The 26,272-nt window shown below is 30.0% G+C and overlaps 1 protein-coding gene and 1 long non-coding RNA gene across 2 annotated transcripts; one reads left to right on the plus strand and one right to left on the minus strand.

The window, feature by feature from the left end:
* Window positions 1-220: 220 nt before the first annotated feature.
* On the plus strand, window positions 221-1,543 carry LOC133800310 (uncharacterized). Its single transcript, XM_062238265.1, has one exon. It carries the CDS (start codon window positions 221-223, stop codon window positions 1,541-1,543), a length of 1,323 nt encoding a protein of 440 aa, XP_062094249.1.
* Window positions 1,544-10,223: 8,680 nt separating this feature from the next.
* Window positions 10,224-12,179, minus strand: LOC133802475 (uncharacterized). The gene is made up of 3 exons (XR_009877356.1): window positions 12,067-12,179; window positions 11,221-11,257; window positions 10,224-10,765 (listed from the first exon to the last, which is right to left on the minus strand). It is a non-coding gene; the product is annotated as an uncharacterized LOC133802475 (long non-coding RNA).
* Between the last annotated feature and the right edge of the window lie 14,093 nt (window positions 12,180-26,272).

Genomic DNA, 26,272 nt, shown 5'->3' on the forward strand with positions numbered 1-26,272 from the left:
TTGCTCAATATACATATATATATATATATATACATACGTACATATATGTACATATACATTTTCCTTCTCCTATCTTAAATTTGACCTACACCTATATATATACATATATACCATTAATGATTTTGGCTGATCACAAGAACAAAGAAAAAAATCATGCATATTTTTCTTCGAAGCTAGTCAATAATAATATATATAGGTAGCTAGTTAGTCTCCCTTTATTATGGAAGCTTATAAAAAAGTTTCTAATAAGCTATTACTCACTACTACTACTACTACTACTTGTCACCCTCCTAAGAGAATCCATTTTTTCATTGTTAGCTCACTAGCCACCATATTGTTCATCCTCATAATCTACATAGATAGCTATAACAGCCTTCTTTCAAGTCTTAATTCCCCTTATTATCTTCACTTTAAGGGCTACGAAGTTCTCATAGCGCCAAAATCAACTCATCATCATCGTGAAGAAAACTATGGCAAAGATGATGAGGAGGCAGACTACGTCGACCATTTGATTATTCCTCCCGAAAACATCACAACGCTAGAAGAAAGACTCATTTGGTTCCGGCGAAAGCTGCCGGAACTCAGTCTCCTCCACTCGAACAACTCGACTCGGCGGTTCCACGGCCGTGTTGTAGAGTTCCTCGGCGGCAGTAGTGGCTGCACCATGCAGTTCTTCATGACGTGGCTTTCTCCAGCTAAGTCGTTCGGTCGGAGAGAGCTATGGAGCTTGGAAACTCTATTCAAAGCTCATCCCAAAGCTTGTTTGGTAATCGCATCACCAAGTCTTGACTCAGTCAAAGGCTACAGAATCTTGAAACCGCTGTTCGATAGAGGTTTGAGGATTCTAGCCGCGGAGCCAGATTTGCCGTTCTTGGTCAAAAACACCCCAGTCGAAGCTTGGCTCGAGCAAATGAAGACCGGGACCAAAGACCCTGGTTCCATCCCCTTGTCCCAAAACCTGTCGAACTTGATGAGACTCGTGATGTTGTACAAATACGGCGGCGTTTATCTCGACACGGACGTGGTTGTTTTGAGGGACTTCACGGAGCTGAGAAACGCCATTGGAGCTCAGAGCGTGGACGCCGTGTCGAAGGAGTGGACGAGACTAAACGGCGCCGTAATGGTGTTCGACGTAAACCACCCTCTTTTGGTTGATTTCATGAAGGAATTTGCGTCGAGTTTCGACGGGAACAGGTGGGGGCACAATGGGCCGTACTTGGTTTCGAGGGTTATAGAGAGAGTTAAAGAAAGATCATCATCATCATCAATGGCGGCATCGTCGACGTTGAGTCGTTCTAGCTTTGTGGTTTTGCCTCCGAAGGCGTTTTACCCGGTGACGTGGCATAGGATAGAGAGGCTGATGAAGAAGCCGGCGAACGAGTCGGAGAGTAGGTGGGCGGAGAGAAGGATAAGAGAGCTCAACGACGGTGGAACCTACGCCGTACACCTATGGAGACGGCAGAGCATGGAATCGGTGATTGAAGAAGGAAGCGTTGTGGCACGATTGGTCTCATATCACTGTCTCCTTTGCAACAATAATTAATTAAAACAATGTCATTTTTCTTCTTAATTTTTTTAAAAATAAAACTTTAATTAGATTCTCGACATTTGTTGGAGTAGCACGAGCATAAATATCTTAGAGGTGTACAAATTATGAAAGTTTTAATAAACATGAAAAATAATTATATCTAAATCATATTTCACATGCATATACATAAAAGCACATCAATCATACAAATATCTCAATTTGTTAGAATATTAAAGCACATCAAACTCGGCCATAATAATCCAAGTCATTTGAGCTGAAAAACAAACAGAAAATACAAAATTTGCATATAGAGAAAACCCTCCTTTTCAACTTTTCCATAATACACTAACCCCTTACTTATATAAGGCTTATAAAACCAATTAGTTTTGATGTATATTTTATCACCTATAATTATATCATGTGTAACAAATTAAAGAAAAGGGGCCTATCGAACTTTGGGACTAAAATATAGAATTGAGTGTCTTTTTGCCCAGTGTATTGGCCGATCGATTTACGTTTGGAATATGTTAGTGCTACGTTCTATATACATGCATATCGACTCCATCCATTAGGGAAATATCATAGGAAATTTCATATTATATGCACAATAGTTTTGTGAAATTTTTTAATATATCATCGTTATCCCAACTATATCAACTGATATGACTGTCAATTTTTTTGATAAAAATACATCTAATATTCAAATATTAATTTTTTCTCTTAATTTGAACTTTCTATCTCTCTAACATCTCTCATTCTCTCACTCTTTCACACTCTCACATTCTAATCATGTAAATTTAAAAAAAAAAATGCTAAAATTAAAAAAAAAATCATATGAAACCAACATTTGAGTGAAAAAATATGAACCTCTAAACTTTTCGTCAAATTTCAGTGTACAGCATCGAAATTCCATCGAAAAAACATCATTTTTGCCAAAAATTAAGTTTTCATAATTATATCACAACAACATCGATTTTGCATCGAAAAAACATCGTTTTGGCAAAAAAAATAAAATTAATTTATCTATTTTTCCATTCTTCTTCTTCTTCATTTTTATTAATTTGTCTATTTTTTTATTTAATTTGTATTGTTTTTTTTCTTCACATTTTTTCAGTTTTCTTTCTTTTTTTTCTTCATTTTTGTATTTATTATTTTCTCCTCCTATTTTTTTTCTTTTTTCACACATATGAGCTTTTTTTTTCTTCTTCCATTTTTTTTTCCTTTATTTTTTATTTTTTCTACCAATTTTGTCATTCATTTTTTTTCTTTCCATTTTCCATTATTTTTCTTCTTCTTCTTTTCATTTTTATTCATTCATCTATTTTTTTTCCTCCGTCATTTCTTTTATTTTTTTTTTCACATTTTTTTAGTTTTCTTTCCTAAGTTTTTTTTCCTTTTTTTTTTGTGCGTATTCTTTTCTTATTTCATTTTCTTTTTTCACACATATTTTAACATTACATAATTATTTTACTATTTTTTATTTATTATCTTTTATTATTGTTGTTTTTTTTATAGTTTTTTTCCACTATATGTAAAAAAAAATTCAAATAAATTTTTTCAACATTTTTTTTACTGTAACCCTTAAATGAACACCAAAATTTGGAAAGAAAACTAATAAAAATATGAAAACGTGAATGGGTAACCAATTACCTTGATCGGAACATTCAAATTTAGAAAAAAAAATTATATGAAGAAGATGGGAGAGAAGGGAAATGGGGTGGATCTGATTTGTTTTTTCTATCTTCAAATTTGTGGAAATTGGTTACCTTCCCGTTATTTGTATGTATATTTCTAGGAGTAACTAGTTACACTCATGTTCTTTGTGTGTATATTTCTGAGGGTAACTGGTTACCTTCGCGTTATGATGTGTGTGTATATTTCTGGGTTCTTTATGGTAATTGGTTACATGTGTTACTAAAATCATAGTTACTTATTCCTTTTTTTAATTAAGTGTTCTTCATCTTTTTCATTCAGATTTGATGTTTCTTTTCATATTTAATATGATTAACTCGTCACTCCTCTTATGGTAGAAGATTACTCCTCTCAGGGTAACTGTTTACTCCTCCTGGTACATGTTATTTAACCTAACTCTAGGATTTTCTTTTACATAATTGTCAAAGATCAATTAAGTAACTGGATACCTTAGCCAAGATTTGAAAGTACAATATAAAAAAACGTACAATATAAAAATAAGGAAAAAAATGTTTATTATAAATAAAAAAATAATAAACACAATTCATATAAAAAAAGAATTTTTTTTTTTTCAAAACAACCAAAGAAAAATTTAATATAAAATTAGTTATAAAAAAATAATATAAAAAAAACAAAGAATCTAAAAAAAATAATTAAATTACAAACATAACCTTCAAAAGTAAAACTATGGCATAAATCAACTTTTATACAAAAATATGGGAAAATAAACCCATAAAAGTGAAAAATATTAAAAAAAGCCATAGGTTAACTTTTTTTTTTTTTTTATTTTAAAAAAGCCATATTTTTGCACACACTATTCAAAATCTCATATATATATATATATATAATGTAATTTTCTCTTAAAAATTTATATTTGACCAATATGATATATCGACTAAAAAGCCCAAAATCTCAAATTTTAGTTGACGAGGTTGATGTTTTCATGTATGACAAGATCAATTAGCAAAAAAATATTAATTATAAATTCAAATTGTGTGGGCTCAGGTATTAGACTACACTAATAACGGTATGCCCACTTTTATATAATATGATTTTAGACATTAATAGTACCACTTAACATTTCTCTATTAAAAATATAAATTTAATAAAGTTGTATTAAAAAAATAACTTTATCCTTCCTTGAGTGACTAAGTGAGTTATCATTAACTTTACTCAATAATTTTGACAAATAAACAACCAGTTATCAATGGGTAATTCATTTAGTTGATTACTCATTTAATGAATCATTTGAAAACTACTATCTATTAAATGTTTCTAATACCACAAATTTCGAGTGAGTTTTGAAAAACGCCTTTATATTTCAATTTTTTTTTTTGAAAATCCCATCTCGTGTATCATGTAATGGATATCTTACAAAAACTACCAAACTTTGTTGAACTTTGTTTAATATAGCACAAATGCCAAGTACGCTATTTATATATATATACATATAAAACCCCTTATTAGAAGTTTTATAAAATACAACAAAGCTTAATCATGTTTTAAAAATCTATGTCTTTCAACTTTATTATAATTTTCTTCTTTTTTTTGTGAAGAGATTATAAAATTCCATGTTTTGTATTTTTTAAAGAACACTCCAAAATGTGTAGACTAGCTAATGTTCTTCTACAACTAGGAAAAGCCCAATTAAAAAGCATCTGATATACTGGCCCAGCCCAATAATCCTCACTTTTTAGCATGCTGACTCTTTTTTCTTTTAGATTTTTACACAGGTATTGGAACTCTACGTTTTTGTTTAAAAATGTGATTTTTTTTTTAAGTCTTGTGGGAGGGTGGCTTCGTGGTGGTTCGTGGCGCAGTCGACAGTTATAGAAGAATCATCTAATGCAAAGATATTAAATGTTTGAAAATTTTAGGGTATCTTGTTTTCAAATAAGACCCCATTTGCTAAATAGAGTAAGGGTATTTTTATAAAAAAATAATAATAATATTTTGATAAATAAAAGGGGGTAAACATAATAGTGGGGTGTAGTTATAATTTTTTCACGTATAATTATAATGGCCGTAATTTTAAAAAAATATAGTTGTTTTTTGTTTTACAAAATTCCTAAACTACCTCTAAGATAAAAATAAAAATGATATAGAGCAACTAGAGTAGGTGTATATTATAAACATGTACAATGTTTTCTCTTTTTCTTCAAGTGATATACCTAAAAGGATCGTCCTAATATTTGCTACTATAACAAGATATATGGTAAGTTATTACTACTCTTTTATATAAATATATATATATATATATATATTGTACTGCTTACCTAAAAAAAAATGTTTTTGTTTTCAAAATCTAAAAATAATATCAAACATACTTATTTGTTTTGAGAAAATATTTTTTAAAAACAAAGTTACAAAAAATAAAAAATTTTGAGAACAAAAAAAATTATTTTTAGTTATTCTAAAAAAAAATTTATCTCACATAATATTTTTAATTATTATGATTTCACATCAATTTCTGTCTGATTAATTTATCTCTCTGATTAATTTATCTCTCTTTATTTTTTCTTTCCTTACATTCTCTAACATCACTTTTTCTCTCATCACTAATTATCTTATTATTTTCTCTCGTATCACTTCATATATCATTATTTTTTCTATCTCGTTATTTTCTCTCTCATCATTTTCTCTATATTTTTTGGTGTCAATCATCAAAATTTATCTCCTTACTTTCTCTCTCCTTATTTTTCATCATTTTTTCTTTTATATTACTTTATTTCATTATTTATTACAAACTCTTAAAAAAAAAGTTCTCTTTGTAAATATATTTATTAATTTTTTATTTAAGATTTCTTTTAAATAAAACAAAAAATTATTTTTAGAAAATATTAATCAAACATCTATTATTTTTTAAAATTACAAAAATTATTTTCGATTCTCATTTATAAAAACACAATTTTTAAAAATAAAAAACAGAAATCAATATCGTACACGCCTAAATACCTAGATTTGGAAAGCTATCTAGGGCATGCATTAGGCCCATTGGAAGTGTTTGGTTTTCTCATTGATTAATCAATAGAGAATAGAATAGAGATCTTATAACCTTGGTACGACACAAAACTCACAGCACAACACTCTTTGCAAGATTCGTTATGTACAGACAATTCAATTCAATGGATTTTCAAGTCTTGCTATGGTGGGGGAATCCATTATTATCATCACTATGTAAAACTTTCTTCTCTTCATTTACTTTCGAATCTTGCTCTTTTTATAATAATAATAATGCAAACATTATAATTAATATTTAAAAAAATATATATTTCTTTGTCACCAAAAATATTGAAGCAGTTCCATCGTGTTGTTTTCTTAATGTCTGCCACAATGTGAAACCATAATACAACATTGGAGGCAATAATTAGTGGAAACAAACAAGATCCTCCCTTGAGATAACACTTTAACAATATATATTTATATCATCAAAGTCAAATAAGTAAAGCCATATAATTAATAATTTATGACTAAATATTGATATTACTTTAGTATATAGTTACAAAATATAGTTGTGTTATGACTAAACATTTGCATTGTGACGTAAATGATAGTGATTTTTTTTCTTCTTTTTTTGGTAATAAATTCATTTTATGAATTAAATGATACAAATCATATATAATACTGCCCTTGTGTTAAAATTTTCACTGCGGCCAATTAAATTCTAGAGGTTAATAGTTGTCTTTCTTATAAGAAATAAGGGGTAAAAAAAATTGCAAAGTTAATTTTGCCTCAAAATAATTGGTCCCATTAATTCATGTCTGGTTTTGTATTTTAAAGTAATATGAAGCTAGGGGTGTGCAGTTTGATTTGGTATGGTTTAGAAGAATTTTGAAATTAAACTGATCATGCAATTTTGTCAAAATAAAAAACCAAACCAAACCATAAATAAAATAGTTTGGTTTTGTTATAATCATATAACAAAAATATTAAAATTTTATATTGTTTTTATTATAAAATAATTAACTAAATAATTATATTAAAATATAATATTGATTTTAACTTTACTTTTAAGACCGTAAAAAGTCTACAAAAAGCTTAGTATATTTGTTGTTAGAAGCTTATAAGTCATCATAGTTACTTACAAAAGTCTTCTCATGAGAGTCATCAGAGGGTCACTTAAGATGGCTCCTTCAACAACGTTTCTCATAAGGGGATATATTAAATGTCTACAATGTCTCTCTCATATAGTCATTAAATGCCTATTTTGTTGTAGTGTTAATATAAACTCTTACTTTCTAAATAATGTGGGACTTTACAATTCTATTTTTTAGTTTTGGAAACTTGTGTGTGTATTAAATACTACTGAAAACATATTCTTAATAATTAAATTGCTTGGCTTGGATGATTTGATATATTTTCTATTAACTCAAGGGTAAGGGTTTAAACCTTTGCACTCTCATTTCTAAAAATTTATTTTTAGAAAAACTCACACTCCTATTTAGTTTAATTGGTCTTAGAGAGTTAGAAAATGTGATTGAACCATTTAAAGTTGAACTGTCTGGTTAAACCAAATTATTTGAAACGGTTTCACCTGTCACTATTTTTAGCAGATTGGTGCGATGCGCCCCTAACTGGAGCGAGCCAGCCTCATCAAGTGGCATATTGAATGAGTTTCTCGACACTCATTTTTTTCCTTCTAAATCTCTTCACTACTTTTAATTAATTAATTATTATTAAATATATTATTATGATAAATTGACATAAATAAGTACTCTTATTATAAACACTTTTTTTTAGAATGTCAATAAAATAAAAGAAAATTATTGATTTTATATTTGGTAAAAAAAATGAATATATAAGTTTAATAAAGAAATCATCTATCTCCTACACTATTTTATAACTACTTTAGCGTGAAAAATAAACAAAACATATTAAATAATAGAAAAAGAACATTGTAGAATATAAGAAAAGTATTTTTGTCAAGAAATCTAGAAGAATGTAGAAAATGTCTTCCATTTAAAAAAATATATACTAATATTTGAACCAAAAAAAGATATCATATTTGCTAATCAACATTATTTATTAGGTAACTACACCAATTTTTAGGGATCAATGAGAATTAGACAGTGCAATTGAGATACCTCATTTACCTTCAATTGCATGGTTATTATGTAATATCCAATTAAACAAACACACCAAATTTAACAATTACCAATAATAACACCCAATTTTAATTATAGAGTGTTTTTCCAAATGTACTCTAAAAGAAAATGAATGACTTCTCTAATAGCACCATTGAATATGTTAGTGAAGGCTTTTCTAAAAAGTTTTTTTTTTTTTTTTTTTTTGCATAGGCAGTTTTAAATTTCTATTTAGATAATCATTTTATTTTACAGAAAAAAATCCAAATAGACTTATGCTACAATTAATTGTGGCTGTTTGTTGCAGAAAAAGCGGAACAAGCATGAAGCTCCTAATTGTTAGGTAAATTATTGATATTTATTGATGTTGTGAGTTGAAAAAGTTGTATAAGAGTATTTTGCATTCTTTATGATTGAAGTGTTGTTTTATATATAAAATAATACCAAAATAGATGGCATATCTATTTTATTTTATTAAAATAAATTTTCACACACACTAAACATACTATATAGAGTTCAATATAAATATTGTGTCTATTTATTCATGCTAAAATTAAAATATATTTTTGATAAGACATAATAAAGTAATCATCAACATACATATAATATAATATAGGATACACATATAATATATATATATATATTATAAATAGTCAGTTTGACTAAGATCCTAATTATAACTATTATGATATTATATTCCAGTTCATGATATAATCCTTGCTATACCAAATTTTGGATAGGATGACATGGCGGCTGATGTGGAACAAACAGGCTAGTTAAGCTGTTTAGGTGGCTCCAAATGACCCAATTCCCCTAGATCGCCTAACATGGACCTTGCCGAGAAGGTCTTGCCAAAAAAGCATACTTAGCGAGGTAAAGCCACATGACCCCAGGTCTCCAACTCTCAGGGACTTGACAAATCGAAATTTCCCCTCATGTATAGGAAGCATATATTCAAAGCATTACTAAATTTGATAACAACAAATGTGAGGGATATTCTGAATGCGGCAACGATTAAGCTTAGATGGGGATGGTGTTGACTCATCAAGCCTAACTGCCATTTTCCATCTATAAAATTATATTTCCAAAATCATTAATGGTTAGACTCAATATTGTATTAAGGATCATTTACTCCTTATAAGAACTACATAATCAATATACTGATTAAAGTGGATGTAGGTCGTCAATGGCTGAATCACTATAATTTCTTGTAATCTTTTACATTGATTATTCTATACACAAAAGTTCTTTATGTTCTTATTAATTAAGTTGTCCAAAAATTGAGTCAACAATCACAAATATGCAAAACTTTCACTTTCTATGCCTTTAATTCATTCATTTTCCCCTCTAAAGCATGAAATTGTTGTGTTTTCGATAAATTATAATTTAAAAATATATATTATTGTGTATGTTTATCCCAAAAATAAACATGGTGATGTGGAATTTCAAAATGACAAATGACACTCAAAACATTAATTTTACCAGCCCTGGTCGAACGAACTCGACCAGAAGATGAAGAGTTGCCCCCTCGGGTTCATCCAATATGGTTAAAGATGGTTGTTTGAAGGAAAACATCTTCAGCATGACTAAACACAAGTTTCACCTACTCGAAGAAGTGTTGGTCGTAAATAATCCCTAGAAGCAGTTCAGCGATTAAAGTAACCCAAATTTTACGAGATATTTATTTAAATGTTGACAGTTAGAGAAATAGAATATTAATGAATCTTTTGGGTTTCCTAGGGGTATAGTAATCGTTTCCTATTCTGTATTTAATGGAGTGATACTTGTATAGCCTATATATAGTTCTAGCCATAAGTTGTATTATAATGTTTCAGAAAATAAAAAGATAGTGTAGGTGATTAGTTCTCACCATTTTTCACATGGTATCATAGCTGTAAGGCTCCTCTCTGATCCTCTCTGTCCATTCCAGCAATTGCCATTTTTTTCGGCAAATCCGTCTCAGTCATCAGTCTTGGCAAGAATGTAACGACCTCATTTCTTAACATACATATATATAGAGTAAAAACAAATTTTAACCTAAATATGACAATACTGAAATTCTGAATTTACAAAAACTTTATTAAACAATACATAAATAATGTTTATAACCTTAACCACACAATACTCACAACTAGATAAAAACTTTATCTTACATACAAATCTTAATACTTTTATAAATCATTTTCGTGGCGTTACTACACCTTAACGTAGAAATGAAAATGTATCCAACTGATAAATTGAAAAGCTTTATGTAAATTACAAAGTTCATGAAATACTTTTTAAAGCTTTAAGTAAATGATAAAGTTCACAAAATACTTTTAATGAAATATAATAAAACCAAGTTTCTTGTTTATTTATAAAATAGCATAGCAGAACTCCACTCCCTTCAGGTCAGCCCCATATGTACAGTCATGTTGGCCCCACGTATACTCAGCAACAATTTATATTTGGGGTCTCTTACCTACAATACAAAACATTATCTGATGAGCTAAGGCTCAGTAAGTAGAATAACTACCTCATATGCATTAAAATAAACATGCAACATGCTATGTATTTTCTTTCTTTCACTTTCCTTTCTTTTGGGCCCTAGAGGATGCTGCTGCCGGCATTACATAGGGAATCACATTCCCACCTGAACATAAACATGATAATAGGGAATTTCTCCCTCATAAACATTCATTATATAGGGACGTACATCTCCCTCCTTACTTATTTGGGACTTAGGTCTCCCAAGCAGCACCTCTACTTTAACGCTTTCAGTAACTTGTCTGTGAACATTAAGCGTGCTTATGCATAATAAATATAACATTCTTGAAAATAACTTATGCATAAGAACATGGCAGAATAACATATAAAGCATATAAATGCACATAAGACACATAAAAGACTTGTATTGTAGATGAGGATTCTACTTACCTTGCGTCTTGATAAAACAATCGAAATTGTTAGCTTCCTGATAAAAACACAAACTATTAAATTACATAAAATCTACATTATGAAATGTTAGCTTAATATTGTTATTATCCCATTTTTCCTGTTTTAGTGCTTATTTTATGTCCAGGCGTATGGTCATACTATAGTTGTCCATGACAAGGTCCTGATCTAAAAGTCGTGGTCATGGTCATACTGAAAAGTCCAGGTCATAATACTTGTCCATAATAATAGGGAATAAGGTCATAAGAGTCCATAATAATAGTCCAAAGTATGACCATAGCCTATATAAGTTTACTATTATGAGGATACATAAAAAAATAGTTCATATTTCAATTTTGGCATTTGTAAAATATGACGACATGGTAAAATAATCCATATATAAATTTTAGCATTTTAATGGCATAGTAAAGTAATCTATATAAATTTTGGCATTATAATGGCATGGTAACATAATCCATATATAAATTTGGCATTATAGTAAAATAATCTATATATAAATTTTTGGTATTATAACGGCATAGTAAAATAATCTACATATAACTTTTGGCATTATAACGTCATAGTAAAATAATCTATATATAAATTTTGGCATTATAACGGCATAGTAAAATAATCTATATATAAATTATAACGGCATAGTAAATTAATCTATATATAAATTTTTGCATTATAACGGCATAGTAAAATAATCTATATATAAATTTTGGCATTATAACGACATAGTAAATTAATCTATATATAAATTTTTGCATTATAACGGCATAGTAAAATAATCTATACATATATAATAACTAAATAACTGAAAAGAAAGGCTCGGGAAGAGCTTACCTAAAAGGTTTTCGTAGGCTAGCGTTATGGACAGAACTTCGCCTAGAACTCCGAGGTTTAGAACTTTTAGAAGGATGTTAAGAATATTTTTGGGTAGAGTAAGAGAAAGGAAATGAGGTTTTTGTGATTTCAAGATGAGTTTTGGAAGGGCTATTTATAGGAAAAACTTGGGATACTATTCTAATAAAATATTAAAAATAATAAGCATAGTGGAATAATAACATATTCAAAATATCAAGCATAGTAATTTGCTTAAGTCATCAATGTGTCACTACTGCATCAACATGTGGAACCCATGGGGTGGACCCCGCTGTGGGACCCATGCGGACCCTACTGTGGGACCCTTGCGGACCCCACTGTGGGACCCACTATGAATAGTACCCGGTGAATAGTAAAAAAATGAAAATTTCTCAATCTTCTTATATTACTTAGTCTAGCATTTTTTGGCTCACAAACTTTTCTGAAAAAGTTTCTCTAACACCCATAAATTAATTATTCCCACCTATTGGTTACTTCAACAACTTAGAATTGTTAAAATCCCATAATAGAAAACAACTACACCCCCAACGGTCATGAACATTATTCACCAACGGTCATAAACGGCTAGTTTTTGCCCTATAAATACTTGTTCCTTCAACCATTTATTTGCACAACTTCTTCATCTCTTAACCTTCTAGATAAAATTCATCATCAAAACATGAATTTCTCTTTATTTTTCATAACTTTAGTGATTGTTTGCTTGTATTTAGCATCATTCTATGGGTATTATACTAATGAAATGCCCATGAATGTTATAGTTGCATATTCATTAGTTATTCTTCCACTTTACTTAATAGCTCTAACATTCGGTTAGCATTGTAATGCACTCAAAAATGAATAAAAATATCTTCTCTTATCTTTCATAACTGTTATAATTTGTAAAAAGAAAATGGGAGTTACAAAGAACTAGTCCAACGTCCAATCACACGGCTAGCCCAACTGCAGAAGCCCTCGGACGGCCAGCCACGACGCAACCCGACCCCTGTCGCTCCACTCCGGCGTTGCACAACCCCAGGCAGTTCTCCAAAGGTCTCGGGCAGTCTAGTCTAGCATCGCTACACTCTGGCATTTTTTTTTCTCCAGTAAACACTCGGCCCCCCGTATCCCTCAGAGTCTCTCTCCAGCATACTGTTCCAGGCTAAAGCCTAGTAGCCCAAGCTATTGTTCCATCAGACTCCCTCTTCCTTCAGATTAAAGCCCAGTATCCCAAGCTATTGTTCCAGGCCCAAGCTGTTGTTCCAAGCCCAAGCCTTTTCCCAACTGTTCCAGGCCCAATTTTTTTTTTTTTTTGCTTACTGTTCAATTTTTTTTTTTCTGTCTCCAACCTAGAATTTTTCAGAAATTGTTCAGGTAAGTATTTCAAACATGTCGAGCAATAAAAAAGTTTCATCCCCAACTAGTGGGCCTATCCAAACTCATGCCCATAATCAGTCCACCATTACCTCTATCAAGTCTAGGCCCACAATCCCTAATCCATCTTCCTTAAAAGCCAAGTTTGTTATCGACTCTCATAGTACCTCGTCTACACAATCCTGTTATTTTCCTTCTACTTTCCAAACACCATGGATAATCGATTCTGACGCAACTGATCATATGACAGGTTTATCTCACCTATTTAATTCTTATTATCCATGTTCCACTAAATCTAGTGTCAAAATCGTAGATGGCTCTTACTCTCCTATTGTAAGAGTTGGCACCATTACATTGTCTACTGATTTACATCTTAAATCGGTTCTTTATGTGTCTTCCTTGAAATGCAATTTGATCTCTGTCCATAAAATAATTGCTGATAATCACTGCCTTGCTAAATTTGTGTCAAATTCTTGTCACTTTTAGGATCTATCATTGGGGAGAATGATTGGCAGTGCTAGAATTCATGACAGACTTTATTTCTTTGATGGACAGTATCAAAGAAAAGAGCAACAAGTTCATTTGGATTCAAGTTCTAGTTCTAATTCCTATGTTTCAAAATCTGATTTCATTTCTCGTACAATTATGTTATGGCCCTATCGACTTGGGCATCCAAGTGTTTCATATTTAAAACAATTACTCCCATCTTTGTGTTATTCATAAGAAGGTGGATGAATTTCAATGTGACATTTGTCAATTTGCCAAGCATACACGTGCTTTGTTTCCTCCAAAGATGTATGCACCCTCTAGTCCTTTCTCTCTTGTTCACAGTGATATATGGGGGCCCTCCAAGGTCACTACTTCTCATGGTAAGCGTTGGTTTATTACGTTTATTGATGATCGCACCCATATCACTTGGGTTTGTCTGCTTAAACGTAAGTCGGAAACATGTCAAGTTTTTAAAAAAATTCATCATATGATCCAAACCCAATTTCAAGCCTCTATCAAAGCACTTCGTGCTAACAATGGTACTGAATATTTTAAAACCACTCTCGGTCCTTACCTTCTCCAAAAAGGGATTGTTCATCAAAGTTTGTGTGTAAACACTCCCTAGCAGAACGGGGTTGCTGAACGGAAAAATCGTCACCTTTTAGAAGTAGCCCGTGCTCTCATGTTCACTACGCATGTTCCAAAATACCTTTTGGGTGATGCTTTCCTCACTGCTACTTATCTCATTAATCGTCTTCCCAGTCGATCCCTTCAGTTCAAAACACCATATTCTGTTTTTCAAACTCTGTATCCTCATGTGTCCACAAATACTCTGCCTGTCAAAATTTTTTGTTGTACTTCTTTTGTCCACATTCACTCCCAAAATAGGAGTAAACTTGATCCTAAAGCCATTAAGACAGTATTTTTGGGTTATTCTCTTACACATAATGGCTATCGATGCTATTGTCTTCCTACCAAAAATCCTATACCTCACGTAATGTCACCTTCTTTGAAAATACTCCTTACTTCACTCCCACCTCGCTTCAGGGGGAGCATCATAATCATCACGAGCAAGAAGCTCAATGGTCGTGGGGGTTAGAATTACTTCTATCCCCTCCTCTCTCTTTTGAGCTAGAAATTACCCCTCCTCTCTCTTCTGAGCCAGAAATCACTCATTTCTCTTCTTCTGAGCCAGAAAGGACCCCTTTCTCTTCTTCTGAGCCTCCAATGTTTTCCGAGCCTGAACATCAATCCTCTCACGAAGATGGATCTTCTTCTCCTCAAGACCAACATAAAGAACTACGGGTGTATTCCAGAAGGAATAAACATGTTACAAATCCTCAGCACAATCAAGCGTCCAATCCGGTGATGGAGCCACTTCCCTCAAAAGAACTAGGTACTCTTCCATCAAACAAACATTCAGATCTAGATATTCCCATTGCATTAAGAAAAGGAACTAGAACATGCACCCAACACCCTATTTCAAAGTTCATTTCTTATTCAAAATTGTCATCTCCATTTAAAGCTTTTACCTCTAGTCTATCAGATGTTATGATCCCCAAGAATATCGAAGAAACACTTGATTCTCCCCAATGGAAAGTAGTAGTGCTTGAAGAGATAAGAGCACTCAAACAGAATAGAACGTGGAAATTAGTGGAGTTTCCACCAGACAAGAAGGTAATAGGGTGAAAATGGGTGTTCACAGTCAAATACAATCCAAATGGATCTATTGAGAGGTACAAATCTTGGTTAGTTGCCAAGGGATTTACTCAAACCTATGGAATTGACTACATGGAAATGTTCGCTCCAGTTGCCAAACTCAACACTATCAGAGTTCTTCTCTCGCTAGTTGTTAACCTGGATTGGGAATTGCATCAACTTGATGTAAATAATGCATTCTTGAATGAGGATCTTGAAGAAGATGTGTATATGAGTTAGCCTCCGGGATTTGAAGAGCCTCTCATGACAACCACAGTCTGCAAACTGAACAAAGCACTATATGGCTTGACACAATCTCCTCAAGTATGGTTCAATCGTTTCTTGAAAGTTGTCAAAGGGCTTGGATACATACAAGGTCAGAATGATCGCACTCTCTTTGTTAAGCACTTAGGAAGTGGAAACATTACGGTATTGATCATATATGTTGATGACATAATTATCAATGGTAATCACACTGAGGAGATGAATTCAATTAAATAAATGTTGGCAAATGAGTTCGAAGTTAAAGATCTCGGTGCTCTCAAATATTTTCTGGGTATGGAATTTGCAAGAAGCAAAAAAAGGTATTTCCGTGTCCTAGAGAAAATACACTCTAGACCTTCTAAAATAGACAGACATGCTTGGAAGCAGGCCCAACAAAACTCCAATTGAGCTCGGAGATAAAAGGAAAATGTTTGAAGGAAGTCTAGTTGATAAGGGGAGGTACCAACAGCTGGTAGGAAAACTCATCTACCTCTCACATACTAGACCCGGCATTGCTTTTGCAGTGAGTCTAGTCAGTCATTACATGCATGATCCGTGTCAGGGACATCTCAATGTAGTGTATATGATTATGAAATATCTTAAGCAAACACCAGGAAATGGTCTTTTCTTCAGGAAGACAATTGACAGAAAGGTTGAAGTGTTCACAGATGCAAACTGGGCTGGCTCAGTTGATGATAGAAAGTCTACATCTAGATATTGCACAATGGTATGGGGGAATGTGGTCACATGGCGAAGTAAAAAGCAAACAGTGGTCACAAGAAGCAGTACAAAAGCAGAGTATAGAGCCACGGCTCATGGAGTGTGTGAAGCTATATGAATCAAACTTCTACTAGAAGAATTGAAGATTGAATATGAAGCCCCTATTCAACTCTACTGTGACCCAATCTACCATCAGCATTGCACATAACCCTATACATCATGACAGAACTAAACACGTGGAAGTTGAATGCCACTTCCTAAAGAAAAAATTGATGGAGGAATTATCAGCATTAGATATGTGCATACTGATCAACAACTAGCTGATATTCTCACAAAGGGACTTTCCAAACAAGCATTTGATTTCCTAGTAAACAAGCTTGGACTCATCAATATTTATAGTCCAGCTTGAGGGGGAGTGTTGACAGTTAGAGAAATAGAGTATTAATGATTTGATCTTTTGGGTTTCCTATTCTGTATTTAATGGAGTGATACTTGTATAGCCTATATATGGCTCTAGCCATAAGTTGTATTATAATGTATCAGAAAATAAAAAGATAGTGGAGGTGATTAGTTCTCACCATTTTTCACATTAACAGTATTTTGAATGTATTTTTTATATTCTTTTGGTTCACAATCACTTGTAAAAGACCCACATTATGCGTGTAGGACTTATTTCATATTTGTAAGGCCCAAGGCCCACTAGAGGTTCTATATATAAAGACCTCTCGCAGTCATAACTTCTCATGCGCACTTACATACATAAACTCTGTCAAATTGTTTTCTCTCTCTCAAGCTTAAGGAACTCAGATGAATCTTGTTCTTCTGATCATGAGTTTGAGACCTTTATGATCAACAAAAGTACAAGTAGGCGTAGGTCATTACCAATTCTTAGGGTTGAACCACTATAAATTTCTATGTGGTTTATTTAAGTTCAGTTTTCTTATTATTTGTTATCGTTTAATTGGCTCAGTGTCGTTTGCCAAATCAGTGGTTAACATTGTATAACAACCTCAATAGTTAAAGTGGTCGATAGACATAAAATTACTAAAATAAAAAATATTTAATATGTATAAAAAGAGTAATTTGCGGCAAAAATACTCAAGTTTTGCACAAAATTACACTTTAATACCTACTTTTTTTTTGCAGATAAAATACATTCTGTCACATTTTCTTGGCAGCCGTAGGTACTTGGTCGTTAAATGCTAGGTAAGTGCCTATGTGTTAGTGTTTGATTGGTCTATATGTATAGTTTTTATATTTTATTTAAAAAAAATCATTTCAAATCAATTAAAAATTCATAAAACATTAAATTTATTTAATATATTAATTTAAACATTAAAATTATAATAAATTATTTTTAAAAAAATTCTGTTGATGTGGAAGAATTAGTAAAGTAATACCCAAACTCATTCGCAACACAAATTCAAATTCATTCTAAGTATGTTCAAAATCAAATTCATCACAAATAACAAGTTCAAAACCAAAATTACAAATCAAAATTCAAACTCAAGAGTTCTGCCTAACCCAAATCCAAACTCAAATTCTAAAATCACAAATTAAAATTCAAGCTTATCATTCATCTATCATCCTCAACAAATAACATAAGCCCTCAGAGATCTAGATGCATAAACAACGCTAAAGAACATAGTTCTTTTCTCAGTTGTGGGTCCCTGTTGAAGTCTTATTCCCTATCGGCCGTCCCATTCTGTCGAAGACCCAGATGGACCCACACGAACCCAGAAGAACCTAGTCGGCCACCCCGCTATGTCAAAGCCTTCATCCCCAACATTCGTAAACCCCACTCTAGAACTCGTCCCCTATTTCCTCCCCAACACCTGCCCAAATTTGTCGCAATAGCATAAACCACAAAGATATAGACACCAAAACATAAACCCAATTGTTGGAACTGTCTCTAGCTTCTTCCCCATCTTTGTCAATCTCTTTACACCTCCGCTGTGAGCCATACTCGTTCTCCTTAACCCATATGGCATCGAGAAGCTTTGAAAGTATTGAAGAGCCATTGACGGGGGTATTTATGCAGATCCATTAAAGTCGGCTTGGAAGAAAGAAATAAATAGAGAAAGAAAGAGAAGAATGGGGTTATCAAGTGGGGAAGAGAGAGAGAAGGAAAGAGAAAAAATTATTTTTTAATTTTTTTATTAGTTTTTAAGTGATTTTTAATGAGTTTTTTTAAAAATAAAAATCATACATTTGAACCAATCAAAGGCTGACACATAGGCACTTACCTAACACTTAACGACCAAGTACCTACGACTCTCAAGAAAAGGTAACGAAAGATACTTTATCCGCAAAAAAAAACTTGCGTATTAAAGTGAAATTTTGTGTAAAACTTGAGTATTTTTACTGCAAATTACTCCATGTAAAAATATAAAACTATTTTTAGAATAAAATAAAAATATTTAATATTTATAATTTTTTATAATTTGTAATGACCTTTTATTTTATTATCATATTAATGTAGTTTAAATATTTTTTTTATTTTAAGTAATATATATATATATAATAAATTAATAAATGCATCTGGATAAAAGAAATACTTTTATTACAATTTTTTTAAAAAGTTGCTTTTAGCTTTTCTAAATAGTTCACAAATTATTTTATAAATTGTTGTGTACATGTTTAGTTGTTTACCAATTACTTTTATTGCAAAGCTTTCTCAAAAAGTATTTTTTAATTTTTTTAAAAGCTATAACAAATTTCTAAGAATTGTAACAAACTGCCCTTATAATGCATTAGTGTAACACTCTAATTTCTCATAAAATTATCGAGAACACAACGTTTGATCATAAATATAAATATTGTTATTTTATTTAGGAAAATCAGATTAAGCAAAGGGATCCATGTCTTTACAAATATAAAATAGTAGTCTTTAACACAATAAAATGAGCAACATTATAAATAAAAGAAAAACTTTAAAGGAAATGCTTTGGAAAATAAAATCATAGGCCCGTTGATCATTCCTCGATTATATGGTCCCGACGAATACATCACTAAGCTCTTAGGTCCCACTCACCACCGACATTTCTTTCCTCAATTGTTTGCACATCAATATCATAAGGAGTGAGCTTCTAAGTGCAGTAAGGAAAATACAAACAAATAAACATATATTCATATAGTCATAACAAACATACCATAATTTCATAAAAGTATTCATAACAATGCTAATTTCCTAATCAAACAAGATCATAATATATTCTAAGTCATAACAGAGATCATAATCATAGGTCATAATAACAAGACAGATATAAGAAAAAGATAAGTACTTATACAAGTGTGGCAATTAAACCCCGAATACAAGTCTGTCATACAATTTTGGCAACCGAGCCTACCATTCATCAACTTAGGTGCGTCATACATTTCTGAACACCATAGGTTCAGCCACACTTATCTTCTTAATGTACCTGAAATGTTAGGGTCATACACATCACAAAACTAGGTCATATCTAAACTACCTAATTTTCCTTGCCTTGAATGTGGAAATGAGAGGAAAGAGAGATTGCTTTTGTTATAGAGAATCACCCAAAACCTTATATATATAACGTAAAAAAATATTTAAGATTAGAGACTTACAATAATAACTATACTTCCAAAATCTCTAAACCTTATAAAAGTTATATCTTTAACCTAGAACCAAAAGATCGAAATCCCAAGCCTTCTATAATGCCTATCTCCAGCACAACACCAAGAGCTTCAATGCTTGGACTTATTTCAGATATAAAGTGTTTAATAATGGCTTAGTATTTCGGCTATATATGGTTGATATTGTCTCAAGTGTTTGAGACTAATTAAGCAAATAGAAAAAGAAAGAAATCCTGAGTACTATAAAGGCTATAGTGATTTCGGGTATGGTGTGTTTATGAGGCAAAAATATGAGAGCTTTTGGGACTATAGAATTTTCAAAAATGAAGAGGCTTGAAAGCTTAGATTGTGTGAAAAATGAATGGTGAAAGACTCTATTTATAGGCTCTAAACCCCAACCTCCTTCCTTAAACTTCTCCACCACCATTCAACTAGTTTTTAAAATTCAAACTCCTTCCTTAACAATAGGTTCGACCAACCCATTTTTTTTACCTATTCAAAATGCTAAAATTACTCCCTTGATGCCAGACACACTCACTTGTAACCATAGTAGTCAAAATCTCCACTATCTCCTCCAAAACTCATGCTCACGCCTACACCTAAGCCTTTTAAATTCAAAATAATTCAAATGGTTCCAGGTATATCAACTTATTTACTTGGTTTCCTTTTTGCAAGCTTGGAGTGACACCTAGTTCCTTAAGTTAAAAAAATGAGTCAAACCCTAGCCTAGAGTTGTGCCACACGCCTATGACTATTTATGATCTTCATTTTGACTTTTCAAAATAACCCATATACTTAATAAATAAATTCACAAAAAATTCACCTAAAAAAACTATAGAGAATTTCGGTCACACCTAATATTTTAAATAAATGAGACTTAATTTAATGCCACATGTAAAATCCTTAGACCACCCAAATAATGTGCATTAAAACTATATTCGAATTTAATTAAAAGCTTAAAACTATACACTAATTTAAATTATATGCTAAAATCTTTATAAATATTAACTAAAATAATTATAACTATTCAAATAATAGTTATTTTCTAAATCATAAAATCATACCCATAAAATAAATAATTCAAACTTAAAGCAAACTTTTTAATTTCTACAACTCAAACTAAATTATAAACTATAATAACTATAGTCATAATTAAGGAGAAAAAATAATAACCTTCATTATTACAATTAGTAACTTTACAAATTTCATATTGACAAGAAATTAACAGTTGAATAAAAAGAAAAAAAAATCTCTTCAATATATATAGGCCAATCAAGACAACACAAATTATTGACAATAAATTTATCGAAAAGTGCCTTCAAAAAATTATGGGAAAGTGAGCTATTGTATGCATATAGATAAGTTTATTTTAAGTCTCAATTAATTTATCAATTATTTTCTTTTCTTTTTCAAACTCAAAGGGGACATGGAATTGTGTTGCCCATTCTTAGTAGTGTTATGAAATCATGGTGCCCCCCAAGCTTAGGGCCATGAATCATGATCATATCTTCACCAATATTTTATATATTCCATTCAATATAATCTGTTATTGTAAGTGTTGTGTTGGGACTTTGGGTTTGATTTGATATCTTCAAACTCACATTTACAAGTTCTATTTAAAAATAAAAAGATTCCAAAAGTCAATAATATAAGGGGAAAAAAATCTAAGCGACACATTCTTACGAAATTTGAATAAAATTGATGCTAGTAATACCAATTTTCCAATAGTAATGTTAAATTATAATAGGAAAATTTGCAACGAAAATCAATAAGTAGTTTAAATAGGAATTTTGTCCCCTGAACTATTATCTTTGTAGAGTTTTGCCTCTGATTTGTTTTTTTTGGACAAAATCCCTCTCATTTATAACAATCATTGCAAATGTACCCGTTTAGTTACATTCTGTTCATTTTTTTTAAAACTGTTTGCTAGTTTAACCACTAGCTACATGTATAGTTGTAGTATGAAAGTCTATTTACCCAACTTAAACTAGCTGAAAACCGAGTTTATTGGTATGATACATACAAACATTAGCTCTAGGAATGTCGATATATATTATCATAATTTATCATTAGACTACTATTTATACATATATTTTCTATTTGGACTATTGAGTTATGTTAAATTAGCGTTATATCAATGTTACATCATCAAGCTGTTTAAAAAAAATAAACGAAATACAACTGAAGGGGGACATTTGCAATGGTTATTATAGTTCGGATGGATTTTTTTCAAAAAAAAGTTTAGGGGGCACAACTTTAGAAGGATCAAAGTTCAGGGGGGAAATATCTTAATTTTTTATTTTTTTTTGCTGCAAAAATTAGTAAGTACTCTTAAAGGTTTTACTTAAGTCATTAAGTAGTTTTTGGGTAGCAAAAGTCATTAAGTAGTATGAAATGTTGCACTTAAGCTACCAAGGAAGTGTTTGGTATGAATGTTAAGTTTGGTGAGAATGAGAATGTAAAAACTAACCCATGTTTGGTAAATTTATTTTTAATGGCTTGATGGTTTGTGTTTCCAAGTAAGTCTCACTTTTTAACTAGATTTGATAGTAATCTTGACCTCTTTAAACATTTGAGTTTTACATTACCTCAATCTAAATAATTTTTAACTCTACTCCCACCATACCCATCCCCTATACCAAACACCCCAAGTTTTTTTTGTTGCAAATGTCATATTTTATACTAATTTTATCTTAATTTTAATTAATTAATTAATGAAAATCTAAAAAATACACGGCTATAACTTTGAAAAATTATTTGAAATTTGTTTTAAAAATAAAAATAATTTAAAATTTCCAACATGGAAAAATTATTTAAGTTTAATCAAACTAAATTTTAATTCAATTTATGTTGTATAATTTTCTAAAACTTAGTTTAAGTAAAATTAAATAAGTTTTTTCATGTTAAAACTTTTAAATTATTTTCAAAACAGATTTCAAAATAATTTTAAATATTAGAAATATATAATTTTAGGTTTTTATTAATTAATTAAAATTAAGACAAAATTAGTATAAAATATAGCTTTTGCAACAAAAAAAGCTACTTAATGATTTAAGTGTAATATGTTAGACTATTTATTAATTTTTGTCAAAAAAAAAAAATTACTTAATGACTTAAGTTCAGCCTTCTAGACCACTTATTGGTTTTTGAAACAAAAAAAACTATTTAGTGATTTAAGTGGAACATTTTAAAGTACTTACTTATTTTGGCCACAAATTTCCTATTATAATATATTACCTATTTAAATGAGGAATAATATTTATTAGCTTTGGAATTTTGAGAAAAGGAATATTTCACATTAACACAAAAACAATAATATTCAAACTATGTTATAATGAATCTAATAATATTCCTTATAGCGTTGAAATCTGATTCATCTTTTTTTTTTTCTTTAAACATATATTTTGACTTAATAACTAACTAGTTGCTCTTGATGTGAATAATATATGAATATTTAATGCCAATTAATTTGACACGTCATTTATATCCTTATTTGGTTGATATTGCTAAAAAATATATTTGAAATAAATTCTAAGTCATAAATGCTATGATGTATAAGTATTAAAAAAAGTTTTAGCATAAATATCCCATATGAGTTTCATTGTGTTTGGCAAGTTAGTTTTTAATTTTATTTTAGCAATTAAGTCCTTAAATTTTATAAACAGTAGCAATTATATCATGATTAATAAAAGAGGAAATTACATTTTATATGAGATTTTTAATAGAGTGTGCAAAAATATGACTTTTTAAAAAAAAAAGTTAATCTATGGCTTTTTTTTTTAAGAATTTTCACTTTTATGGGTTTATTTTCCCATATTTTTGTATAAAAGTTGATGTATGCCATAGTTTTACTCTTAATCAAAATTGGAAGGGTATGTTTGTAATTTGATTATTTTTTTTATATTGTTTTTATATTACTAATTTTATATTAATTTTTTTTTTGGTTGTTTTGCAAAATTTTTTTTATAATATGAATTGTTTTTAAAATTATTATTTATTTATTTATTATAAACATGTTTTTTTTTTAATTGTACGTTTTTTTTTTTCAAATCCTGGGTAGGGTAACCAGTTACTTGATTGATCTTAAAAAAAATCCTAGAGCTATGTTAAATAACATGCACCAGGAGGGGTAACCAATTATCCTAAGATGAGTAACTTTCTGCCATAAGAGGGGTAACTAGTTACCTAAGAGGGGTGACGAGTTAATCATATTAAATATGAAAAGAAACATCAAATTTGAAGGAAAAAAAATGGAAGAACACTTCAATAAAAAAGGAAGAATAAGTAACTATGATTTTAGTAACATAAGTAACTGTTACCATAAAGAAACCATAAATATACACACACCAGAACGTGAAAGTAACTAGTTACCCTCAGAAATATACACACAAAGAATGTGAAGGTAACCAATTACCCATTCACGTTCTCATATTTTTATTAGTTTTATTTCCAAAATTTAGTATTCATATAAGTGTTACAGTAAAAAGAAAATGCTAAAAAAATTGATTTGAATTTTTTTTATATATAGTGGAAAAAACTATAAAAAAATTACAATAATAAAAGATAATAAATAAATAAAATAGTAGAATAGTTATGTAATGTTAAAATATATGTGTGAAAAAAAAGAAGAAATAGAATGAGAAAAGAATAAGTACAAAAATGAAAAAAAAAACAAAAGAACTGATGAATGAAAAAAAAAGATGAATAAATAAGAATGAAAAGAAGAAGAAAAAGAAAAATAATGGAAAAAAAAAAAGAAAAAAAAATATGAAGGAAAAAAATGGTGGAAAAAAATGAAAAAAAATGGAAGAAGAAAAAAAGCTCATATGTGTGAAAAAAATGAAAGGAGAAAATAATAAATACAAAAATAAAGAAAAAATAAAATGAAAAAAAAAACTGAAAAAATATGAAAAAAAAACAATACAATACAAATGAAAAAAAAAAAGAAGAAGAATAAAGAAAAAATGGAAAGAAAAAAAGATGTAGGAAAAAATTAGTAGAAAAAAAAAAAGAAAAAGGAAAAAATGGAAGAAAAAACAAGTAGGGAAAAAAATGATGGAAATTTTTTTAAAAAAATAAAATAAAATTACCTTCAAAATGAAAGAAAACATAACTAGGATAAAAAAAAATGTGACATTTACATATTTTAGTTAGCTACTAATTGTGTTTCCCATATTTTAACTTTTTCTTTAATAAATTTTTCATACAAATTAAGAAAAGTATAACTCCCATATTTTTGCACATTAATAGTATAAAAGCCATATTTTTTTAAAATTCCATAAATAAAACTTTCCAATACCCATTCCCATACCCATACCCATACCCATACCCATACCCATACCCAATACTCTTACTACAACATCATCATCATCATCATCATCCTTATTATTATTATTATTATTATTATTTTACAATAGTCTTACTTTTCTATTTTGATAAATACCATTTTGACATTTATGTTATGTAAAAGTTATTGATAAGATTTTTTGTTTTGATTAATGATAATTCAGATTTCCAATTTTACAAAATAGAACAAAGAATACCTTGAGCATGATTTTTCGTCAAAATAATTTTAACTATAAGATCAATTATCGGATCCATAAAGATACGATAAGTTCAAAGATATAGAGAAATTGGCCGAAGAATAGAGAGAAAAATTATATTAAAATTATTTTTACTTAAGTCGAGCTCAATGTTCTAGTTTGTTCTCTCTTGTAAAATTTTATTTAACAAAATAGAGAGTTTGATTGTTAATTTTTGTACAACACAAAAATTAAAATAGTATTTACTTTACTGTGTAAAAGTGTTTGGAGGTATATAATATTTAGAAAAATTAATATCAAAATCATCTATTAAAAAAAGTTAGAATTTTGTTAAAAAAAATTAATTAAAAGAACTTAATTACTATTGTTTTGAAACTTAAGATTTTGATTGCCAAAAAAAAAAGAGGAATTTACATGAAATATGGGAAAATTCAACAAAATTTGATATATATGGCTTTTTTTTTTTTGTGCATTTTTTATGGTTTTTTTTCCTTTTTTATGGG

This window comes from Humulus lupulus, chromosome 9 (genome assembly GCF_963169125.1).
Source record: "Humulus lupulus chromosome 9, drHumLupu1.1, whole genome shotgun sequence".
NCBI lineage: Eukaryota > Viridiplantae > Streptophyta > Magnoliopsida > Rosales > Cannabaceae > Humulus > Humulus lupulus.